The sequence below is a fragment of the Anser anser genome, assembly GCF_964211835.1.
Source record: "Anser anser genome assembly, chromosome: 10".
Lineage (NCBI taxonomy): Eukaryota > Metazoa > Chordata > Aves > Anseriformes > Anatidae > Anser > Anser anser.
This window is the reverse complement of record NC_139730.1, coordinates 12,403,867-12,422,136: the sequence shown is the minus strand read 5'-3', so window position 1 is coordinate 12,422,136 and position 18,270 is coordinate 12,403,867. Positions and strand designations below refer to the sequence as shown.

The window sequence follows — 18,270 nt, the reverse complement described above, 5'->3', positions numbered from 1 at the left end:
ATTTTCAAGAAAACGATGCTCTGTCCAGTCCTTGAAGTTCCTGGTCTGCATATGGACATTGACAGTCCAGGAACATGTAAGGGCTTCCCAAACACTGCTGAGGGGAACAGAAAATACCAATAAAGCTCATTCTGCAAACAGTAGGTTAGACACATTAACACTGCACTAAAAGCGTGCCTAAAGAAAAGCAAGTGAATTAGGCAAGTGCCTTGCACTGCTGATTTTCCCCATAGCCAGCCTCCAGAAAAGTGAAGTCACACACATGGTGTGGAGGCAGGCTAAAACAATCCAAAGTTACTAGACATTGTCACATCAGCTAACAGAAAATTCTCTAAGATCTACCTACTTGAAGCACGCAGTACTGTTTACATGAATTTATCGATTCTGAATTTGACCAGCTTTCTACTCCAGAAAAAAAGTTTTCCAAGATTCTGAGCTGTAAGAAAAGTGAGCAGGCAAAATGCTCTATTTAGTGTCCTTACACACCTCCTATACTAACTTCTGAGGTTATTGTCAGTATTGAAGTTATTTGTCAAACTTCAGTGTTTCTCCTTTGTGTAGAAATGAGTGTATATAGTTCTCAGCCATCTAAATCAATGCTTTTAAAAGAAAAATAAATATTCCAGTTGATTATTTCCCTCAAGAAAATTTAAAAGACAGGCCAGTCTACCAAAATGGGATCCAAGTTCACTACTGTTAAATACATGGAAGAAAAAAAAAATCACGTCAGACTACTTGGTGATTCCATTCACATGCCTTCACTGTGGAATACTTCTGGGCTTACAGCAAAACTGCTTTTGTAATAAAGTAAAAAATAAAATCTTAATTTCGCAAGAATAGTAAAGCATTTCCACAAAAGAGTGAAGCAATCAGATTTCAGACACTGGAGACGAAGAATCAGCTTAATATAGAAGTGATAACATAATTTAAAGTGTCATTAAAAACAACAGAGATTGATCATTCAAATGTCAGGGAACAGCAAAATCAAATTCAAGCCTTTTGTATGTATTCTGTACAGTCTTCAGTTAACATGTTACACTCTCCTAATACACAATTGCTTGAGCTACTTTGGATACCTAACTCACATCTTTTTTTCTCCTGGATTTCATTATCACATAATATGTAGTGAACCTTTATTAAAATGCTGCAGTCAGTTCTAGCCTGAGGTTTTGGCTTTTTTTTCCCCTTTTAAAATACCATTCCCAAAACATCTTCTAATCTCTTTGCAGTCTTGCTGAAGCACAGCAGATAAAATCAGACAGTAAATTAGATTATTTTGTGAATCTACTACCAGAAAAATCTCCATAATTACTCTGCTATGTTTAACCTTCACTGAGTTGGGCAAATATAATTCACTTAACACAAATCACTCAGAGTGCCTGGCTAACAATAATATATAATAATTAAAAGATCACATATTCATGTGAGGTATTAAGGAAAAAACCCTGCATTAAGAATGTATTCACACAACTAAAGACTTTATTTTAACACATACAACAACAGCACAAAATTAACGCTTACATGCAACCTTAGCTTTGCAATTTCCTCGCTTTAGAAAATAATTAACCATACAACTAGGTTACAGTTTTCTGTGGGCACTTCTTAATCATATAAAATTTGGCTAAACTGAACAGCCCAATAACACTGAAGAGTTAGCTGTAATTCAACAGCCTTTATAAAATACAATGTTATTGCTCCAGGTCCTTTCAACTGTTTATTTTCAGATTAGCCATCTCAGCTACTGTGGTTTTTTTTTAGAATAAGAATTTCTTGTGATGCTTGCATTTGTATTTCCTTCCATATATATATAATGTACAAATATAAATTGAGTGGCATAATACATGCTGCCTGAACACAGACTAGTAGAATGGTGATTCGCGTGCTGTGCAAGGGTTTCCAAGTAGAACATCCAAATATTTGAAACTCCCAAAACTGAAAATCCATCTTGGCAGCCACTTCAAGTGGAACCTCACTTTTCAACTTCAGCAGTATCAAGAGCACAAAATCACTCCTCCATTTACTAACAGACCCTCACACAGTAGGATCCTTAGCCAGACATGTTTCTGAAAAAAAATAAAAATCATCACAGCTACAAAGTTGGCAAAACTGGAGAAAACTATTCAACCCATATAAAACATTTCCACTTGAGCCTTCTGTATCAGATTATGCTGGCCGTATGGCAGACTGAGCTTATTTAGAAAAAATGAAGTAATTTTTATACTGATAGCTTCATACTTCAGTGGTTTTTCCCACTTCCTTCCATTCTCTATCTTCTATGATACTGGCACAGATATTACTCATTCTGAGTCTACAGAGGAAATCCATCTGAAAAAGCAGAATGCAAGTTCAAATTGCTGAAGCGCATGTATGGCAGGTCCAGTGTACATCAGTAGTGCACTGATATGGTATTAATAATAATCTGGTGGGTTTTTTTAGAACACAAGATCCTATACAGATTCTCCTTAGAACTACAATTTCACAGTAAAACATTTAATTTTATATTACATTAATTGCCACAGTTAAAAATAAAAATACAAGACTACGTGCCTAACCCACTTTACAAGGGGAAAAAACAGGGATATGCTATCTGAGTTTTGTTTCCTAACCTCATAGATACACACACGTCTGAATATTTACACGTGCATATATATGTACATTTAGGTCTCTGTATTGTGTGGAGACAAAAAATACTTTGGGATTTTGAAAGGCAGAAGGTACATGAAAAAGCAGTCCACAGGAAAATGATCCATCCCTTGGGATAAAGAAAAGTCATGTTAACAACAGAAGTTATACTTTTATATAAAATGGGGATTTTAATACAAATTAAATACAACTTGGCTACTAAATTAACAGAATATGCTAACAAGCTAAGGTACCTATTTCACAGCAGTTTAACTGCAGGCTTTACTCCAACAAAACCTTAATTCTTGGTTCTAGAGATTTTTCAGTTCCTCTGTTCAAGAGAATGATATGACAGCTGTCAAGGCAAACAGAGTTTAAGAACTTTTTGTTGTCTGCTGTTTGAATCACTTCTCTGTTAAGCCATTAGTCATGAGGAGCAGGCTTAAAGTGATCAAACTGTGCGGAAACTCTTAGTGAACGATGAAGCAAACTTCTTCCTACAGAGTGGGAAAAATAAATTTTCTCCTTTACATGCATTAAAAGTGAACTGTATAAGGAGTACACATTTCACTGTAAGGAGAGAAAAAAAGCTGTGTGTTGAAACAACTAAAAATAAAAATGATCAATTTCATCAGCAAAGCACGGTAACTTTATTCACTCATGTTCAACCAGAAAATACAGAAAGAATCTGTAGTACATTAATTCTGTAATACATTAAGAGAAACCCAATAGTTTTCCCTGTTCAAACCCCCCCCCCCCCCTTTTTTTTTTTTTACTCCTTTCTGGTTCTATCTTTGAACAGAAGAAAACATCTATTTCAAATTGAAGGGAATTCTTCTTTGTCATTTCAACTTTACCTTCCTCAGTGAGTACACATGCAGAGGATGTGGCAACCAACAGATTCCAAAAATACACAGGCACCTGCAGTTTGGTGAGAGGCTTTCCTGAGAAGATGCATTAACTCATTCATACAGGAAGAAAAAGGTGCAATACTGCAGGTCTGTGACTGCTGACTGGGGCCTGGCAGAGAACCTGAACAGCTCAATTGTCAAGTAGACAGGTGCTTAGTAAAGAAATGTTTGGGAAAACTGACCGTCCTGTGGCTCTTGTTCTTGCCTTACCAGGGTCCATGTGGTGATGGAAAGACACAAAACCATGCTTTAAAAGTGAGCTGGTCTTAGCAGACAAGTGCTGTTCTGACTGCCCATACCAAGAACTTGACATACAGTCTACAGAGGGATTTGTACTGCAGCATAATTCAACTGGAAACTATACTTGTAACCAAAGTGAAACAATGCTAAATTTAATGCTACGTATTCTGAAAAATCATGTCATGCTTGGCTCAAATTGTGCACATATTAAGATCAAATATGCTTACTAATGTTATGCCTCAGCTCGCCAGTTGTAAAATTTCTCACCAAATTTTGAAAAGCAATAGAATATTTGGGAAGCCCTCACAACAACGTGCACAGAAAAGCTCCTAACAGACTTAGCAGCACTGTATCCAGAGGAAGAATTTATGATTTGAGCTTTAAATCAAAAAAGTGAGAAGAAAATAAAATGAGAGCTCTCCAGGATGTGAGCTTCACCTTCCTTGTGCACTGAATGTGACATACCTTGGAGAAGGATAGTGTAACAGAGGGGCGAGGCAGCAAACATTTGTAAAAATATATGTCAAATGATGTTATGTCGTAAGAAAAACAAATTAAGATCTTACCAGGCACATTCATTTTGACATTTCATCATATTCAATTGTGCAATTCTAATGAGACCGTACCATCCTTTCTATGAGAATGATTTCTTTATATTTACAAAAAATGAATCAAATAAAATCATGGGCCATCAGATTGACATCAACACAATTTCTCAGAGGTATTAGAACCGTTAGTCATTACCTACAGAAGCTTGCATTTTCCTGATAAAGACAATTTACACCACAAGCCCATATACTTTTTAATACAAGAGTTGACAAAGAAAGACATATTGCTATCGCTGTTGCTGTAAAATGACTTGTGTGTTCCTTTAGCTGCACCGGGTGGTAGCCATGCTGTAGCCTGCAACAACTTCACCTCTCACTGTTTCACAACTAACTTGTTTCTACATGAATCTCACCAGCTTGGAATGATATAGAACATCCAACTATCTGGTTATAATTTTCTTGTTCTTCATAGGATTTGTTCTGCTTTTTAAATATGTATATTTTTTTGGACCACATTGTTTTGAATGAATACACCAGTGGCAATGTATAATAGTTTTCACTTAACACATTCTTGGAAGCCTACACTTTTTTTTTTTAAATCATGCCTAGCATTTTAATATTCCGCTTTAATGAGAAATTATGAAATTCTTCTTTAAACACTTGTTCTTAAATTTTTAAGGGACACATAGATGCATATTGGACATCTTCATCACAGGAAGAGTAATGTGAGCGCAGGAATCTCCAGAGATAATATGCTAGCATGAAGACAACCTTGGCTTTTCTGCCATGTCCCCATCCCCTTAGTCGCTTCTTTTACTCCAGTGGCAACCTAAAAGTAACTTATTCTTAATAACTTTCCTGCTTCAAATAAGATTTCTTGGTTTCAGATGTCTGTAAAAAAAGGTACTATATGTGACTGTTCTACAAGTCTCATAACTACCCTGTCATAGTGCTCAGTCTAGAAACCCTCCACCATTTGAAAGCCACGACCTATTTTACCAGTTTAAAAACCGTAAAAAGAGTAGGAAGCAAGTTGTGCATGTATCTAAAATTGTAACTCTAGCTGCGTTTATGGATTCTTACTCTTACATAAGTAATATGTATTAACTTAACTCACCCTTCTGTAGTAAGCTCTTCTTCATTTCTCGTCCACCTGACATATGGAGTTGGAAATCCTACAGCAACACATGGGAAAACCGCGCTTTGCCCAGTAACTTTTGTAAGCGACGATGGCTGCCTTGCAAAGACCAAGTTCTGTGGCTCCTCTGGATCTGCAAGTATTTTGTAAATGACAACAGAGTTACCAGATGCAGAATCAGGAGGTGATCATACCAATAAAAAAAACAAATAAAATGTCTAATTTCTTTCCTGCCTCTTCACAGGACTGAATCCTCATGCTACCTACAAAAGCTTTCTGCAAAATACTCTCCCAGCCTCCCACAAGAAAAGCTCTTTACCATTTCCTCCAGACTTGCAAACTGATTCAACACTGTCGGGATTCTGACCCCTCGAACTGCCTGGGAAACAATTTCAGCTAAAAGCTACAGCCCTGAAACAGACACTTCCATCAGCTAGTCAAGATTTACGAAAGAAAAAAAAGGTTTGACTTTGTCCAGCCTACCTCTGGCCACCACCACAAGGCTGGCTAGTAAGAGCCTACATCTAACAAACTTACTTCCTATGCTGGGGCTGAAAGCTATGGGGAAAGAACACCATTGTACAAATCCAGGATCATTTTCATGGATTACCGTCACCTCACTCTGCCCATCCAGCCCAGGAATACATTCTACAGAATGCACTGGACTCAGCCGTCCCCATTATATCATACTTGACTTTATCATGTGGCTGCTTGAGAAACTGCCGTTATGCACATGAAAATGAAGTTACCAAAGCAGAAAGTGAACCGTAAGCAAAAGCAACAATAAACTAGACAATTTGCACACTGAACTAATGCAACCTTTGTCCTAAAACAAGAATATACCAGTTTTCCATCCCTACAACGGTGAATCCTCTCAACTAGTCTGGGCTTTGCTTTGATTTGGACTGGAGAGGGCTTTGCTCCTTTTTTCTTCTCTCTTCCCCCCCTTTAAGAACAAGCAAAAGCGAAGAACGTACTTACTCAGTCTGTAACTATCAGAAAAGGCCACCTGGGCTGTAAGAACTGAAAACGTACCCACTAGTAAGTACTGTCCAATAATCCATGCCTTGCACCATGATTTGAACTACATGAATTCCTACATACCAGATGCAGCTTTTCTGCTACATTAGTTATCGTAAGTCCTTCTACTAACAGCTCAAAAAACTCCTTTGTCTGTGTTACATTAATTGCTGTACTCTTAATATTCAGATGCGTGCTTACTGGTTTGGCACCAAGTAAGTTCTAGAACTGGACAAACCCTCAACCTTTTATCAAAAAATTATCTTTGACCACCTAAATGGAGGCAAACTACTCTGTGCCCACACCACTTTTCCTCCCTGAAGCACCCACCATGTCCATCAAGCATGGTATTTGGCCCGTCTCACCTGGGACCTACACAATACTTGCCAGAACTTCTCCAAGTTGTTGGCTTTGGTGTTCTCCGAATATTAACTGAGCATTTACAGCCCTACACCAAGGGCATGCATGTCCTTCAAGGTGTAACAAGAAGAGGCTGCCAAAGTATTCAAGAGAACCACGCCTGATGGAAGTTATGTTTCAGGACTGTCCCAAGCTGAGGGAGCCAAACTCCGAGTGATTCTGGATCACACCATCTGTCCCAGGCCCACGCAGCAGCTCCACCCTCATTCACTATTAGAGGGAACTAGTCTGCTTGCTCCAGAAATAATACCATGTGTGAACAGGCATGAACGTAGTGAGAGTGACCCAGAGCGGCATATGGAGCAAACCAAGTTGTAAAAAAATGGATGTAACAGATTGCCAGCGAGTAATCGCTACACTGGGGAGTGGAGCTGGTCTCATTCACTGGAGACAGAACTTGCTTACCCTCCAAGCTCATAAAAAGGAGTTGAGTTCTCAGGTTTGTGGAAGTAGGATTCAAGAATTACATGGTTATTTTTCTTGCGTTCCTACACTTGAAACTACTTGCTAATTAAGGAGCAGAGCTCAGAAGTGTGTCCTCCTGCATTGTGGCAGATGAAAGGCAAACTGAATGCTCTAAGGAAGCTTGCTATGAGGAAACGTACCGCACTGACCATGGATGAAAATCTGTATTATGCAAGTGTGTGTTGGGCTTATTTCAAAGATTTAGATGCAGAACACTGGAGTGCCTGTCATGCACATATCAGATAACGATTTAAAATTGGAATAAAGCCAATGAAGAGCAGATTAATTCAAATCCTTCAATCAAGTGCATCTCAAACCTAACAATCAATTATGTGGCTACTCAGGATTAAGAGAGCTTTCTGTGCAACAGTTTAATCCCACTTTAAAAAAAAATGTGCCTGCTGGGGGGCTTCACAAAACTTCACTATTGACACTTTTAGACTCACTACCAAGAAAGGAATCAGCATTATTTGTATCTGCGAATAACGGTCTTAAGTCACCTTTAATAACACATTGCAGAGATTCTGGCTGTATCAGGAATCAAGAATTCAAAGAGATCAACACAGTACTGAAGCATACTAGAAAGTCTTTAATTGCCAAAAATCAGAAAGATCTTAATATTCTTTTGGGAGTCTGTAGAAACACCAAGACCAAAAAAACTAAAATAATTCAATTAAGTGTCTTTCAAAAAAGCGCTCTTCTTCAAAAATTATCTCCTTCATTGAAGGACGATGAATCTTCTCCCCCCCCCAGTGAAAAGGTTAATGAAACTAATGCCTAGTTTAAGCATAATTTATTACCTAAACCTAGCAGACGCCTCTACTTTAAAATGGAGACAGTTGCAATAGTAAAATTGGGGTATTTTAAACAAAGAAGTGACATAGCCATGAGAAATGGAAATATTCATTAAAAGGGACCTCTGAAGATGTTTGATGCAGCCACCTGCTTCAAGTCCCGCTGTTACCAACAGTAGGTCAGGTGAATCATGATATTGCCCAGCCTAGCCCTGAAAACCTCCAAAGATGGAGATTTAGCAACCCTCTCTGGCAGTCCTCCAAGCAGTAAAAATTGAATCAGAATTCCAACATGAAGACTAAATCAGAAGAGACAACATGAAGCTCTGGATATCATTAAGATGACCCTTACAGAACATGACCCATGTTTTCCTAGTTTGGGAAAGAGCGATTCCCATTCCTGTCTTATTCTTGGTCAATTTTCAAAACTCCATGTTAGAACATCTGGTAAGACACAGTTCTGTTCAACAACATAATACTGTTTTAGAAAAAAACACTGTTTCAACATTCAGTATGTGAGAATTGGACTTTTGTTCTCATTTTAAAAACCTACATATTTCAAAACAATATGCATAGCTAAACCTTACAAAATAATGGGATTCATGGTCATCCCCTTTTTGGGATCTGGAAACTTCCCCAAAGGGTCTAGCATTTAAGAATCAGAAGTTCCTCAATACTGGAATCATTAAAAAGTGCTTCAGCATCCCAAGAGCAAGGAACAAAGCAACCATTTATTTTGGAAACTTCAACAATATTTTAAACAAGGGACTCTAGTCTGAGGAACTTACACATCCCCACATTTACACTCAGAGTTAATTCTCTCTTTGTACCTTGTTGCAATGGAACCGTATCACTCACAACTTTTTAAGAGAAATTCTACCCTGAAAGCCAAACCATCAAACATGGCAAAAAACTATTTGCACATCTGACCTATTTCCAACCACTGCAATGAGCTGATACACTGGTAACTGATTTTGCTTTTCTGTTTTCCAGATGCAAAATACAGGTTAGTCTTTCCAAGAGCCAAAATACTTCATAGTTTAAGTGCCTGCACTCATTTTAAGCTACTTTGAAAAATAGCTTCCACAATGCATATTAGACTTAGTCCAACTTTAAACATACAAAAATGCAACATGGGGAATTCTCATTTGTTGCCCTTACAAGCATTCTTATGTTTGGCTGTTTTAGCTTGGTTGTTTTGTTTTCCCTATCAGTGGACTATTTTTTACTTCCTTTTTGAAGAAAAACAGATTCATACCTGGAAGAATTTTGAGCTCTGCTTCATCACTGTATTTGGGGGTCCCACCACTTTCAATGATGCAGCGATAGAGTCCTCCATCTGTATCAGTAGCATTACTAATAATAAGAGCTCCACTTGGCAATTTAAATACACGATCATCCAGAAAGACTGGCTGACGATCCTGCTCCCACCTCACAAATGGTGCAAGGTCAACATTGACTTCACAGTTAAGGATTGCACTGTTTCCTTTGTAGACAGACGATGATTCTGGCTGACTGGTGAACCTGGGAAGACCTGCAAATAGGAAATACAAAACTTAGTAAAGTGACAAAAATTAGAGGTATTCTGAAAGTGACACCAAAGCTTTGAAGTACAGGCCAAGATTCACGAATCTTCTTTAAAATAAAAGTACAACGTTCTCCAACTCTTTAGAAACCTTAGAACTTGATAGCAAAGTGATAGTATAAAGGCAAATAAATCAGTTGTTTTAGAAATAAGCAAATGTTGGAAAACAGAAAAAAAAAGTCTTAGGAGTCCTCAAAAACAGGAGCAGACATGCCAGTAACCTCCACTCACTTCTCCAGAATTGCTACTTAAGGAATATATAGCACAGAACACAAACATCAAGATAGTATCTCTGCCTTGTACAGCATAATAAATACAGTTTGAACCATATTTTGTAAAAGCCATGGATTCTCATACAGCATTAACACAGATGCCCCCTAGTATACGCTGGGACACTGCGACACTGAACAGCTGATGCAGCACAAGAGAAGGCTTCGTGTACTTTCCACTCTGAAGTTTACAATCCAGGCAACATCTTAATTTACCACCTGCAGAACTACTTATAAGGAGGGTTTTCTTCCCCCTGTATTTTTAGATTTCAAATATTAAAATTAGAAGATTAGCAATGAAGAATTTAACCAAAAAAAAATTAGAAATATTTTCTACAACCACATATAAGTAAAGGTTTAACTCACAGCAAGTAAAGGTTTAGCTTCACTGAAATTTTAACCAGGCCACGGAAAGTAGCCTGAGGGCATTAAAGGACCAAATCTGACTGAAATTCAATGGAAAAGAGATATCCCTTTGAAGCTTTCAGCTCCCCAAAGCCTTAAGCATAGCACCATAAGGTAAAAATTGCATTTGTCCATAAGAAAATCTTTATCTTTCTCACATTAGTACCTTTGAGAATGAAGTCTCTTCACAAGATAAAGCTACAGCTGCAAAACCAAAACAGCAGCTCTACGCACAGAACACATTCATCTCCTGAATAAAAAGGTTTTCCACAACAACCTCCTGCACAGGATACGTGACAGAGCCTCTGACAGGAAGATCCGTGGCCTACGAACAGCTTCGTGGTTGTTTCGGTGCCTGGTGCTGGCAGTGAGGCCGGTGCTATGAGGTGAGGCGGGCGCCATGAGGTGGTTGCAGCCGGTTCCAGGCAGCCCCGCCACAGCCAAGCCCCTCAGCAGCCCGACCGCAGCAACAGTCTCCAAGAAGGATTTCTGGTCTTCTTTATGCTCAAAATTAATATTGTCACAGAAACAGCCTGTTGGCACTCTTGACATCTTGCCTTTCCTTCTCCCTTCCTGCTTCAAGTAGATTTTAAGCTTTTACCTTTCAAGTCACTACACTGTGTGCCTTCAATGCAGAAGATAGAAAGCAGGACTGGGTTACACAAAGGAAACCATCTGAGCACAATTATTCTGGCACAAGAGCAGAACCAGCTGGCTCTGGTAACCTCTACTTCAGGGCTGCTGCCCACAGCCAGGACCCCAGCGCTGAAAGCACCAACACCACCATCTTGCAGGCATGGCTCAGCTCTCACCTTCTTTGCTTCCTCCAGCGAGCCGAACGCTGAAGTCCTTTATGCATAGCTGCCACTTCCAGAAGTTTGACTTCATCAGAAATGTGAGGTGCTTTACAATTCTTTTGTTGTTTCAAAAGGGAGAGCAAACAACCATTCAGACCATGGAAGCTAATGTTGGAGCATATGTGCATGGCAAAATATTGCCTGGCTCGTCAACATGAAGGGGAGGAAAGGGGAAGGACAAGTAACCTACCTTTTGTGCCCCAATGTCCAAGAAAGTAAAATACAAAACCACAGATCTTCCCAATCCTTGAGAACATCTGAGCAGACTTCTGTTTCGACAAGTAATTCCTTCCTCGTACAGGTTCACCTCTAAGCATTACATACTTCCCCCCCTCTTGGAGAACTATCTGGAGGCTCCTTCCACAACTTCACTCCTCTGAGAAGAAAGTAAGTTTCTAGTTTCCACTCCTACTGTATTTCCAACCAACTTCTAGTCCTTTGATCTTGACCTTGTTTTGGTATTAATTATTTTGCATCTTTGATATTAACCATTACTCCCTCCCTCTAAGGTATTCACATGAATAAAAATCTTCTTTCAACTTTCCTTCTGCTTAGTTAATGAAGCCACAATCTTCAGTTTCTTTTCCTCACTCCTCTAACCATCCTAGTTATCTTCCTTCAAAGATTCAAAATGGCAGAATCATTTGCGTAGGAAGGGACCTAGATAGAACATGGTCAGCTATGAGGTCAGAGTGGGTTATTCAGGGATTTGTCCAGTCAGATACTGAAAACCCCAATGCACAACCTATTGTGGAACTGCGTGCCTTCACACAGAAAAACTTTCTCCTCAAATCCAGTCAAAACCTCCTTTATTCCTTTGCTTCAACTGCTACCCAGCACCTCACCACTGGCTAAACAGAGACCCAACAATTTGATATGCCTATTGTCATTTAACATTTGATTACAGATGTCCAGGTTAGTATCACAAAATTGCTTCCTCGTGTCTACTGAAAATATCTTCCCAATAGATTTAAGAATCACATTAGCTCTCTGTACATCAGCAGATGATAGTCAATCTTGTGATCAACCAATATAACTAGACTTACCTATAAAATCACCAGTCCCTCCATCCCATCTTAATACAATACCAAGGATATTGCTGTATCTGCATGACTTTGCACACTGTGCTAAGTTTCACCATCATTCAGTCTACGGCCTCATTTAATTGTTCCTATGAGACCAGCAAGGCTTTAGCAATAGTAACAAGGTCTTCCAAATTTGCCACACTTGCTATTTTGCAAGCATCTCATTCTTACACCAAAATAAACAGCTGCTGAAGATGTTAAACATTATCTTTCCAAAACCTAGTCTCTGAGGCCTCTTTCCATTCTGAAAATTTCCCTCTCAATATAAGCCATTAAGTTTTCATAATTACCTCAGATTCTTATCAATCTCAATATTCTCATTTAAATTTCCATCATTTTGACCTTTAATAATTTCTAACAGGAGAGCATAACAAAAGGCTGTGCTGTGGCATGCCCATGCTGCTCAAGACATCAATTGCTTCATCAAGAAACCCAAATGCAAACCACAGACAGAAGTCATGTTACACTTTAGCCTTCTGTCCATCTTCCTTCGTCTCAATTACCCTCACCTTCAAAATCCTTCTAACGAGGACATACTGTTGGGATCAGACTAATTGGTCTAGGATCACCCTTTCCCTTTTCAGGCACACATTCTGCATCAGTTATTCTTCAAAAAGAAAGTACTAGCCCTGCATTCACAATTCATTAAGAATCTTTACTAACAGACCTGCAAATTAAGCCAGTTCTTTCAGCAGCCTGGTAAGGAGATCTGGACTTCCTTATTTTGTCAGATGAACATTGGGACTTCTGGTTTCATCTCAACTGTTGAATTTTTTTTTTTTCACCCTGTACAATCATTGCATTAGCAACCTATAGCATATGTGAGAATGTTACCGGAGGACTAAAGCCCTGCAATTTCTAATATACAGTTCAATTACACTTTATTTTAAATCGCTTGTAAGTACTATTCACTTTTAGGGGCAGAAAGGCATTGTATACTCTGTTGTGGGCAAGCCCTCCATTAAGGTTAAATAAGCTTTATTTAAGATGGTTTCATTACTCGCTAGCAATGAAATTACAGTTCCTTTTTCAGGCCATCTTAAATGCCAGTAAAATCTTTATTTGATCATACTTTTGTATGGTTTTATGATATATAATTTTAACCCAGGTCATAATTTTGTCTTAAGAGCAATTTTCTCTTATTCTAGGATTACTTGCAATTTGCACTGCTTAAAAGTCTCCATTGTGTAGGAGGACCCTTTTGCTTTAACCAACAGACAACCACAAAACAGTGACGACGTATTACAAAAAGCATTCAAAATAAGCTTTAATTAAAAATTAACTCTCAGACTTGTTTATAAATACAGCAACAGGTCCAGAGCACTGGCATACATCCCCATAGCAGTATACTACTAGAAAATACCCTGCCATCCATTAGCCTAGAGTCTTTCAACTAAAGAGCTTTTCTTTTCCACTTCGAAGTATCAGTAGAGTTCCTGCATTTCCCTAACTTTTTAACATAGTTTTCAAAACCATGCCAGCTAATTCAGTTCATTTGAATTGTGAACACATTTTTCGAGCTACTCTTCAAACTTAAATTTTTGAAAAAAATGATACATTTTTCTCATAACGGTTTCTATTTCCCAGTCACTTCAATCAACACATCAAAGCAAGATGATCTATTATAATGAAAATTAGTTAGATATCTAATGAGAAAGCAGCACCCACTCTTCACCCACATGTTGCAAAGCATTCAGTTGAAGATATTACCCCATCATTTACTAAATGAACATAATGATAAATGATACTTTGGGGTTCTGATATTAAAGATAATTTTTTCATGTTTGTACGTACATTAATCATTCCATGGCAGCACAAATATATTATGTATCGATTTTAGGACACTGAAGGAAAATACTCCTGACCTAGCAGGAACGTAGGTTAATAAACTCAATTTGGGAGGATGACTTTCCATTTGGAATGTTCACTACAAACTGGCAGAAGAACACATAAGCAATAGCGTGATTCTCACATGTATACAATAGAAATCAGATGCACCACAAACTTTAAATTTTCTTCTTGGACAATGCAAATGCAGGGGTGTGGGAGAAACAACCCTGTCCCTATTTTCTCCTTCCCTTTTGTCTCTCCCCCCACCAAAAGACCAGAGCAATGGTAGGAATGTGAATGAACAATCTACTTAATGCAAATTTGTTCCATTCAAATTGTATTCCCAGTCTAAGCATTGCTGAGATGTGTGGCCCATTGTCCTGACTTCTGAAAAACCAATGACGTGCCTAGAAGAGCAGTAATTCCCATGCTCCTGGAAAACACAGATGGTAAAAATTCTGGCTGTAGTCTGCTGCCTTCAGCAGAGCCAGTATTTCATCTCCTGTACTTTCCAGGAGAAGAGGAATTCATTACACTGAGCCAGATGCTAATCTAGTTCAGCAGTCTCTCTGCAGCCACGGACAGTGCCAATCATTTCCAAGAAGGCTGGAAGAAGAAAAAACATTCCATAATCAACAATTACTAAACTACTCACTCCTGTGACAATGTTCCTCCTGATTTCAGAGGAACTGCTTACCTCCTGCTCTGAATACCGTCAGCAGTCACTGTAAATGTTCAATTTTTATTTAATGTGGATGCTATTACCATACACGTTTAATCCTCTTTAGAATCCTACTAACCTTTTGGCATCAATCTTGCCCAAGCAAGACTGCAAAACAAAAGTAGGGAAAAAAAGAGTAACTTGCTCTTCTCAAGGGCAACAGATGGCTGCACAGGAATTCACTTTTTCCCTGTCTATGACAGGTTTGTATACCCTTACTACACAGTTACAAGCCTGCTGGATCAAATTTTCACAAATATTTTGTCATGTGCTCGAGTCTCCTCCATTGCTACTCTACATAGCAGATTTTAACACAATATTTTAAGAATTAAACAGTTCTGAAACACCCTACTGTACATGTTTACACAATTAACTGTTTCCCAAAGCTGGTTTCTGGCTTTTTTATGATATCCCAATGTACTCAGCAAATATTTTCTCCCATTTTTCCCTGATTATTTCTATTGCAGTAGCTGCATTATTATATATTATATATATTATATTGGAGTAGCTGCAAGTTTTTCCAAACTACTGCTTCCCAAATGCCTACCACAAAAACACTCTGTTGCCCAATCTCACTCAAGTTTCTCATACCTTACCAAGCTTTAACGGTATCATCTACAAATATTGCCACCTTACAGCTAACAGCTTGCACCTTACGATCCTTACACATTAACCTGTTCTGTTCAGACACAAAGAGAAAGAGAATGATTAAACAAACCACTGATAGCTTTCAGAAATTTTTCATTTTCCCCCAATTCTTTTTCCTAATCAAATTTGAACTGAAACAAATTAATAGCTCTATTACTACTTTGTTTATTAAAATAGCCTCTTGGGAAACATGAAGATTTTAGCAACATACGTTGGTGAAAGTGTATAGAAACATGATGCCCTATTGTTAGAATTGCTACAACATCTGTTATCCTCTAGTGAAGCAGCGGATCTCAAAGATGCCGCATATTTTGTTAGCGCATCAGCTTCGCACCCGAACCCTGTTAAAAAATTATTAAGTCCAGCCATCTGTGGACACTTCATTAAATTATCACAGCTCCTCTTCTTTTCCTTTGCTTGAACATTATTCAGCATCATTTGTCTGAGTGGCAGAGGTGTGAAACATGTTTTAAAATACAATTTTGTTAGTAAGACATACTTCTTCAATCTCACTACCAAACAGATTAAGCTTCATAATTGCAAAACATTCATGGAGAACAGAAGTCCAGCATTACCTGAATTAAGATAAGATCAGATGCTTCTTATATGGAATATTCTTAGAATTACAACTTGAAAAAAAAAATTAAACGTCTCGTTGGCTAAGCTAAAGCAAGAAGCGTGTGGAATACAAAAAAGCATGAAAAATTTCAGTGCATACTCAGAATTCTGACTCTCAAACACAGCCTTGGTGAGATACTTAACATAGCACATACTGACTTCATACAGTAGTGATTTATTAAGGTATGCCATGACCAGAACTGAAAAAGCAGGGGAAGAAGGAGAGGATGTCACTGTACATATTAGTAAGAACAAACACTAACGTATATAGCTGTATGCATGTGATGTGCATACATACACTAACCTGGTGTGATGCCTGATCTTTGAAAGAAGCACTTGAACCAGAGATCTCCTGAGGTCCCTTCTGAGCTCAATTATCCTATGGTGCTATGACCTGGGGAAACTATACAGAAAACTAAATAGAGATAAAGGAACAGCCTCAAAAACATTTCACAATGCTGCGTAAGGAGGAACAGAATTACATCTGCCAAAACAGACTTCCAACAGGGAAAGTTCAAGCAAAGCTGATCATGCCCTGGAGCACAAGGTTGGATAACAGGAATTCTCAGGTTGCCATCAAGCCCCTTGGACTTGGATCTGAGCATTGCCACAGAAACACAAATTAAAAAAAAAAAAAACACCACAAAAATTTAAGAGGGTGCTTTGACTGGTAAAATACATCAGAATATTATTAGGTTTTACCTGGCAAAAAAAAATAGTTTTTCATAGAAATTATTTGAAACAAAACACATTTTATAGTTGTCCTTTATGTACTAGTGATATTACTTTGCAAAGTTTAATATCCTGGAAGCCCAAACTGAAATACAACAGCATAATACAGTCACGCAGACTGTAGAAGAAACTTCTTTCCACATTGAATTAATGTCAACATGCACAATAGTATTATAGCTCAATTTTGATTTTCAAGCAGAACACACAGAGCATCTTCTGACCTCAGCCCAACACTGGAAACAAATAAATAAGATCCTGACTTCCTAAGGAACTGAAACAGCTCTTTATACCATATGTCAGCTGCCGACTCCTCTCGTGGGTGTTTGATGAAAAGAAATGATACAGAAGATAATCCTAGTGAAACCACTGGACTTGTGACTGACAGCACAATATTGAGCATGAGACAGGTCACATTTCTAGAAATGACTTTATGATGCTATTTTGCCAAACACTACCTTTGACAGAAGTCCTAGGGATAACAAAATATTAAAATGGACCAAGAAAAAAAACAGACATGATGTACATCTTGATACTGTATTAACTGGGGTACCAGTTCCCAACTCTAAAAACTGTAACACCTGAGTGCCTTTGCTCTGTGCCATCACAAATCTGCTGTGAGGATCCAGGCTCGCAGCCCGACAGGCTGCAGCTCTGGGAGCAGCCGTAAAGCAGTGTCATGAACAAGTGAGGCTGGCTCTGAGAAAGGATGCACTCCTGGTGCCTGTAACTTCAAAGCGAAAGACAGGGAGAATAAAGAAATTGGTTGATTAAATACTGTTTGAGTTGGAAGAAAAAAGTCGAGCAGGCTACCAGCATGAAGAATTTCACATTGAAAACTAATTTATCATTGCTCAAACATATTTGCCCTTTCTGAGCAATGGAAATGCATTTTGACAGCAGGCCACCAACAGGAATGAAAAGCAGACAACCTCACCATCTTAACAAGATTGCTCTGCAATTGCAGAATGCGTCCTGGCAGAACTTCTATGAAGGCAACTGAGTGTGCAGAGGTATTCAAGCTGGGAGTGAAGCAGCTACAGAAAGCGCTGACATGGTAAGGTTCAGCTATATTTAAAAAATAATAATAATAATTGGGAAGAAAGCAATGTTAAGTGGGAAGCTAAACCAACCTTCCCTGAAAAAAAAAAAAGTAGCTTGGAAAGTCTTTGGAGGAAAAATAAAATAAAAATCAGAAGTTAAGAATTCATCTTGGGAAGGTATTGAAAGTGTTTTTCAGTGCAAGGACAAGACTAGAGAATAGACCAAGGCTAAACAGAAATCCAAATCCAACCAGGTGACATCTAGAAGAGATCAATACACTAATTCCAAGAACTAAATGGGAGCAAAAAAGGTGATTCAAGC

General features: G+C 38.4%; 1 protein-coding gene across 12 annotated transcripts in view; it reads right to left on the bottom strand.

The window, feature by feature from the left end:
* Positions 1–18,270, bottom strand: part of NEO1 (neogenin 1) — a 192,716-nt gene that overhangs the window by 107,421 nt on the left and 67,025 nt on the right. For all 12 annotated transcript variants that reach the window (XM_083850528.1, XM_083850533.1, XM_083850526.1 and 9 more), the window contains exons 3-4: positions 9,417–9,692; positions 5,439–5,592 (exon numbers count right to left, since the gene is read on the bottom strand). In XM_083850528.1, the coding sequence (XP_083706654.1) occupies positions 5,439–5,592; positions 9,417–9,692 (430 nt within the window). The remainder of the gene's footprint in view (positions 1–5,438; positions 5,593–9,416; positions 9,693–18,270) is intronic.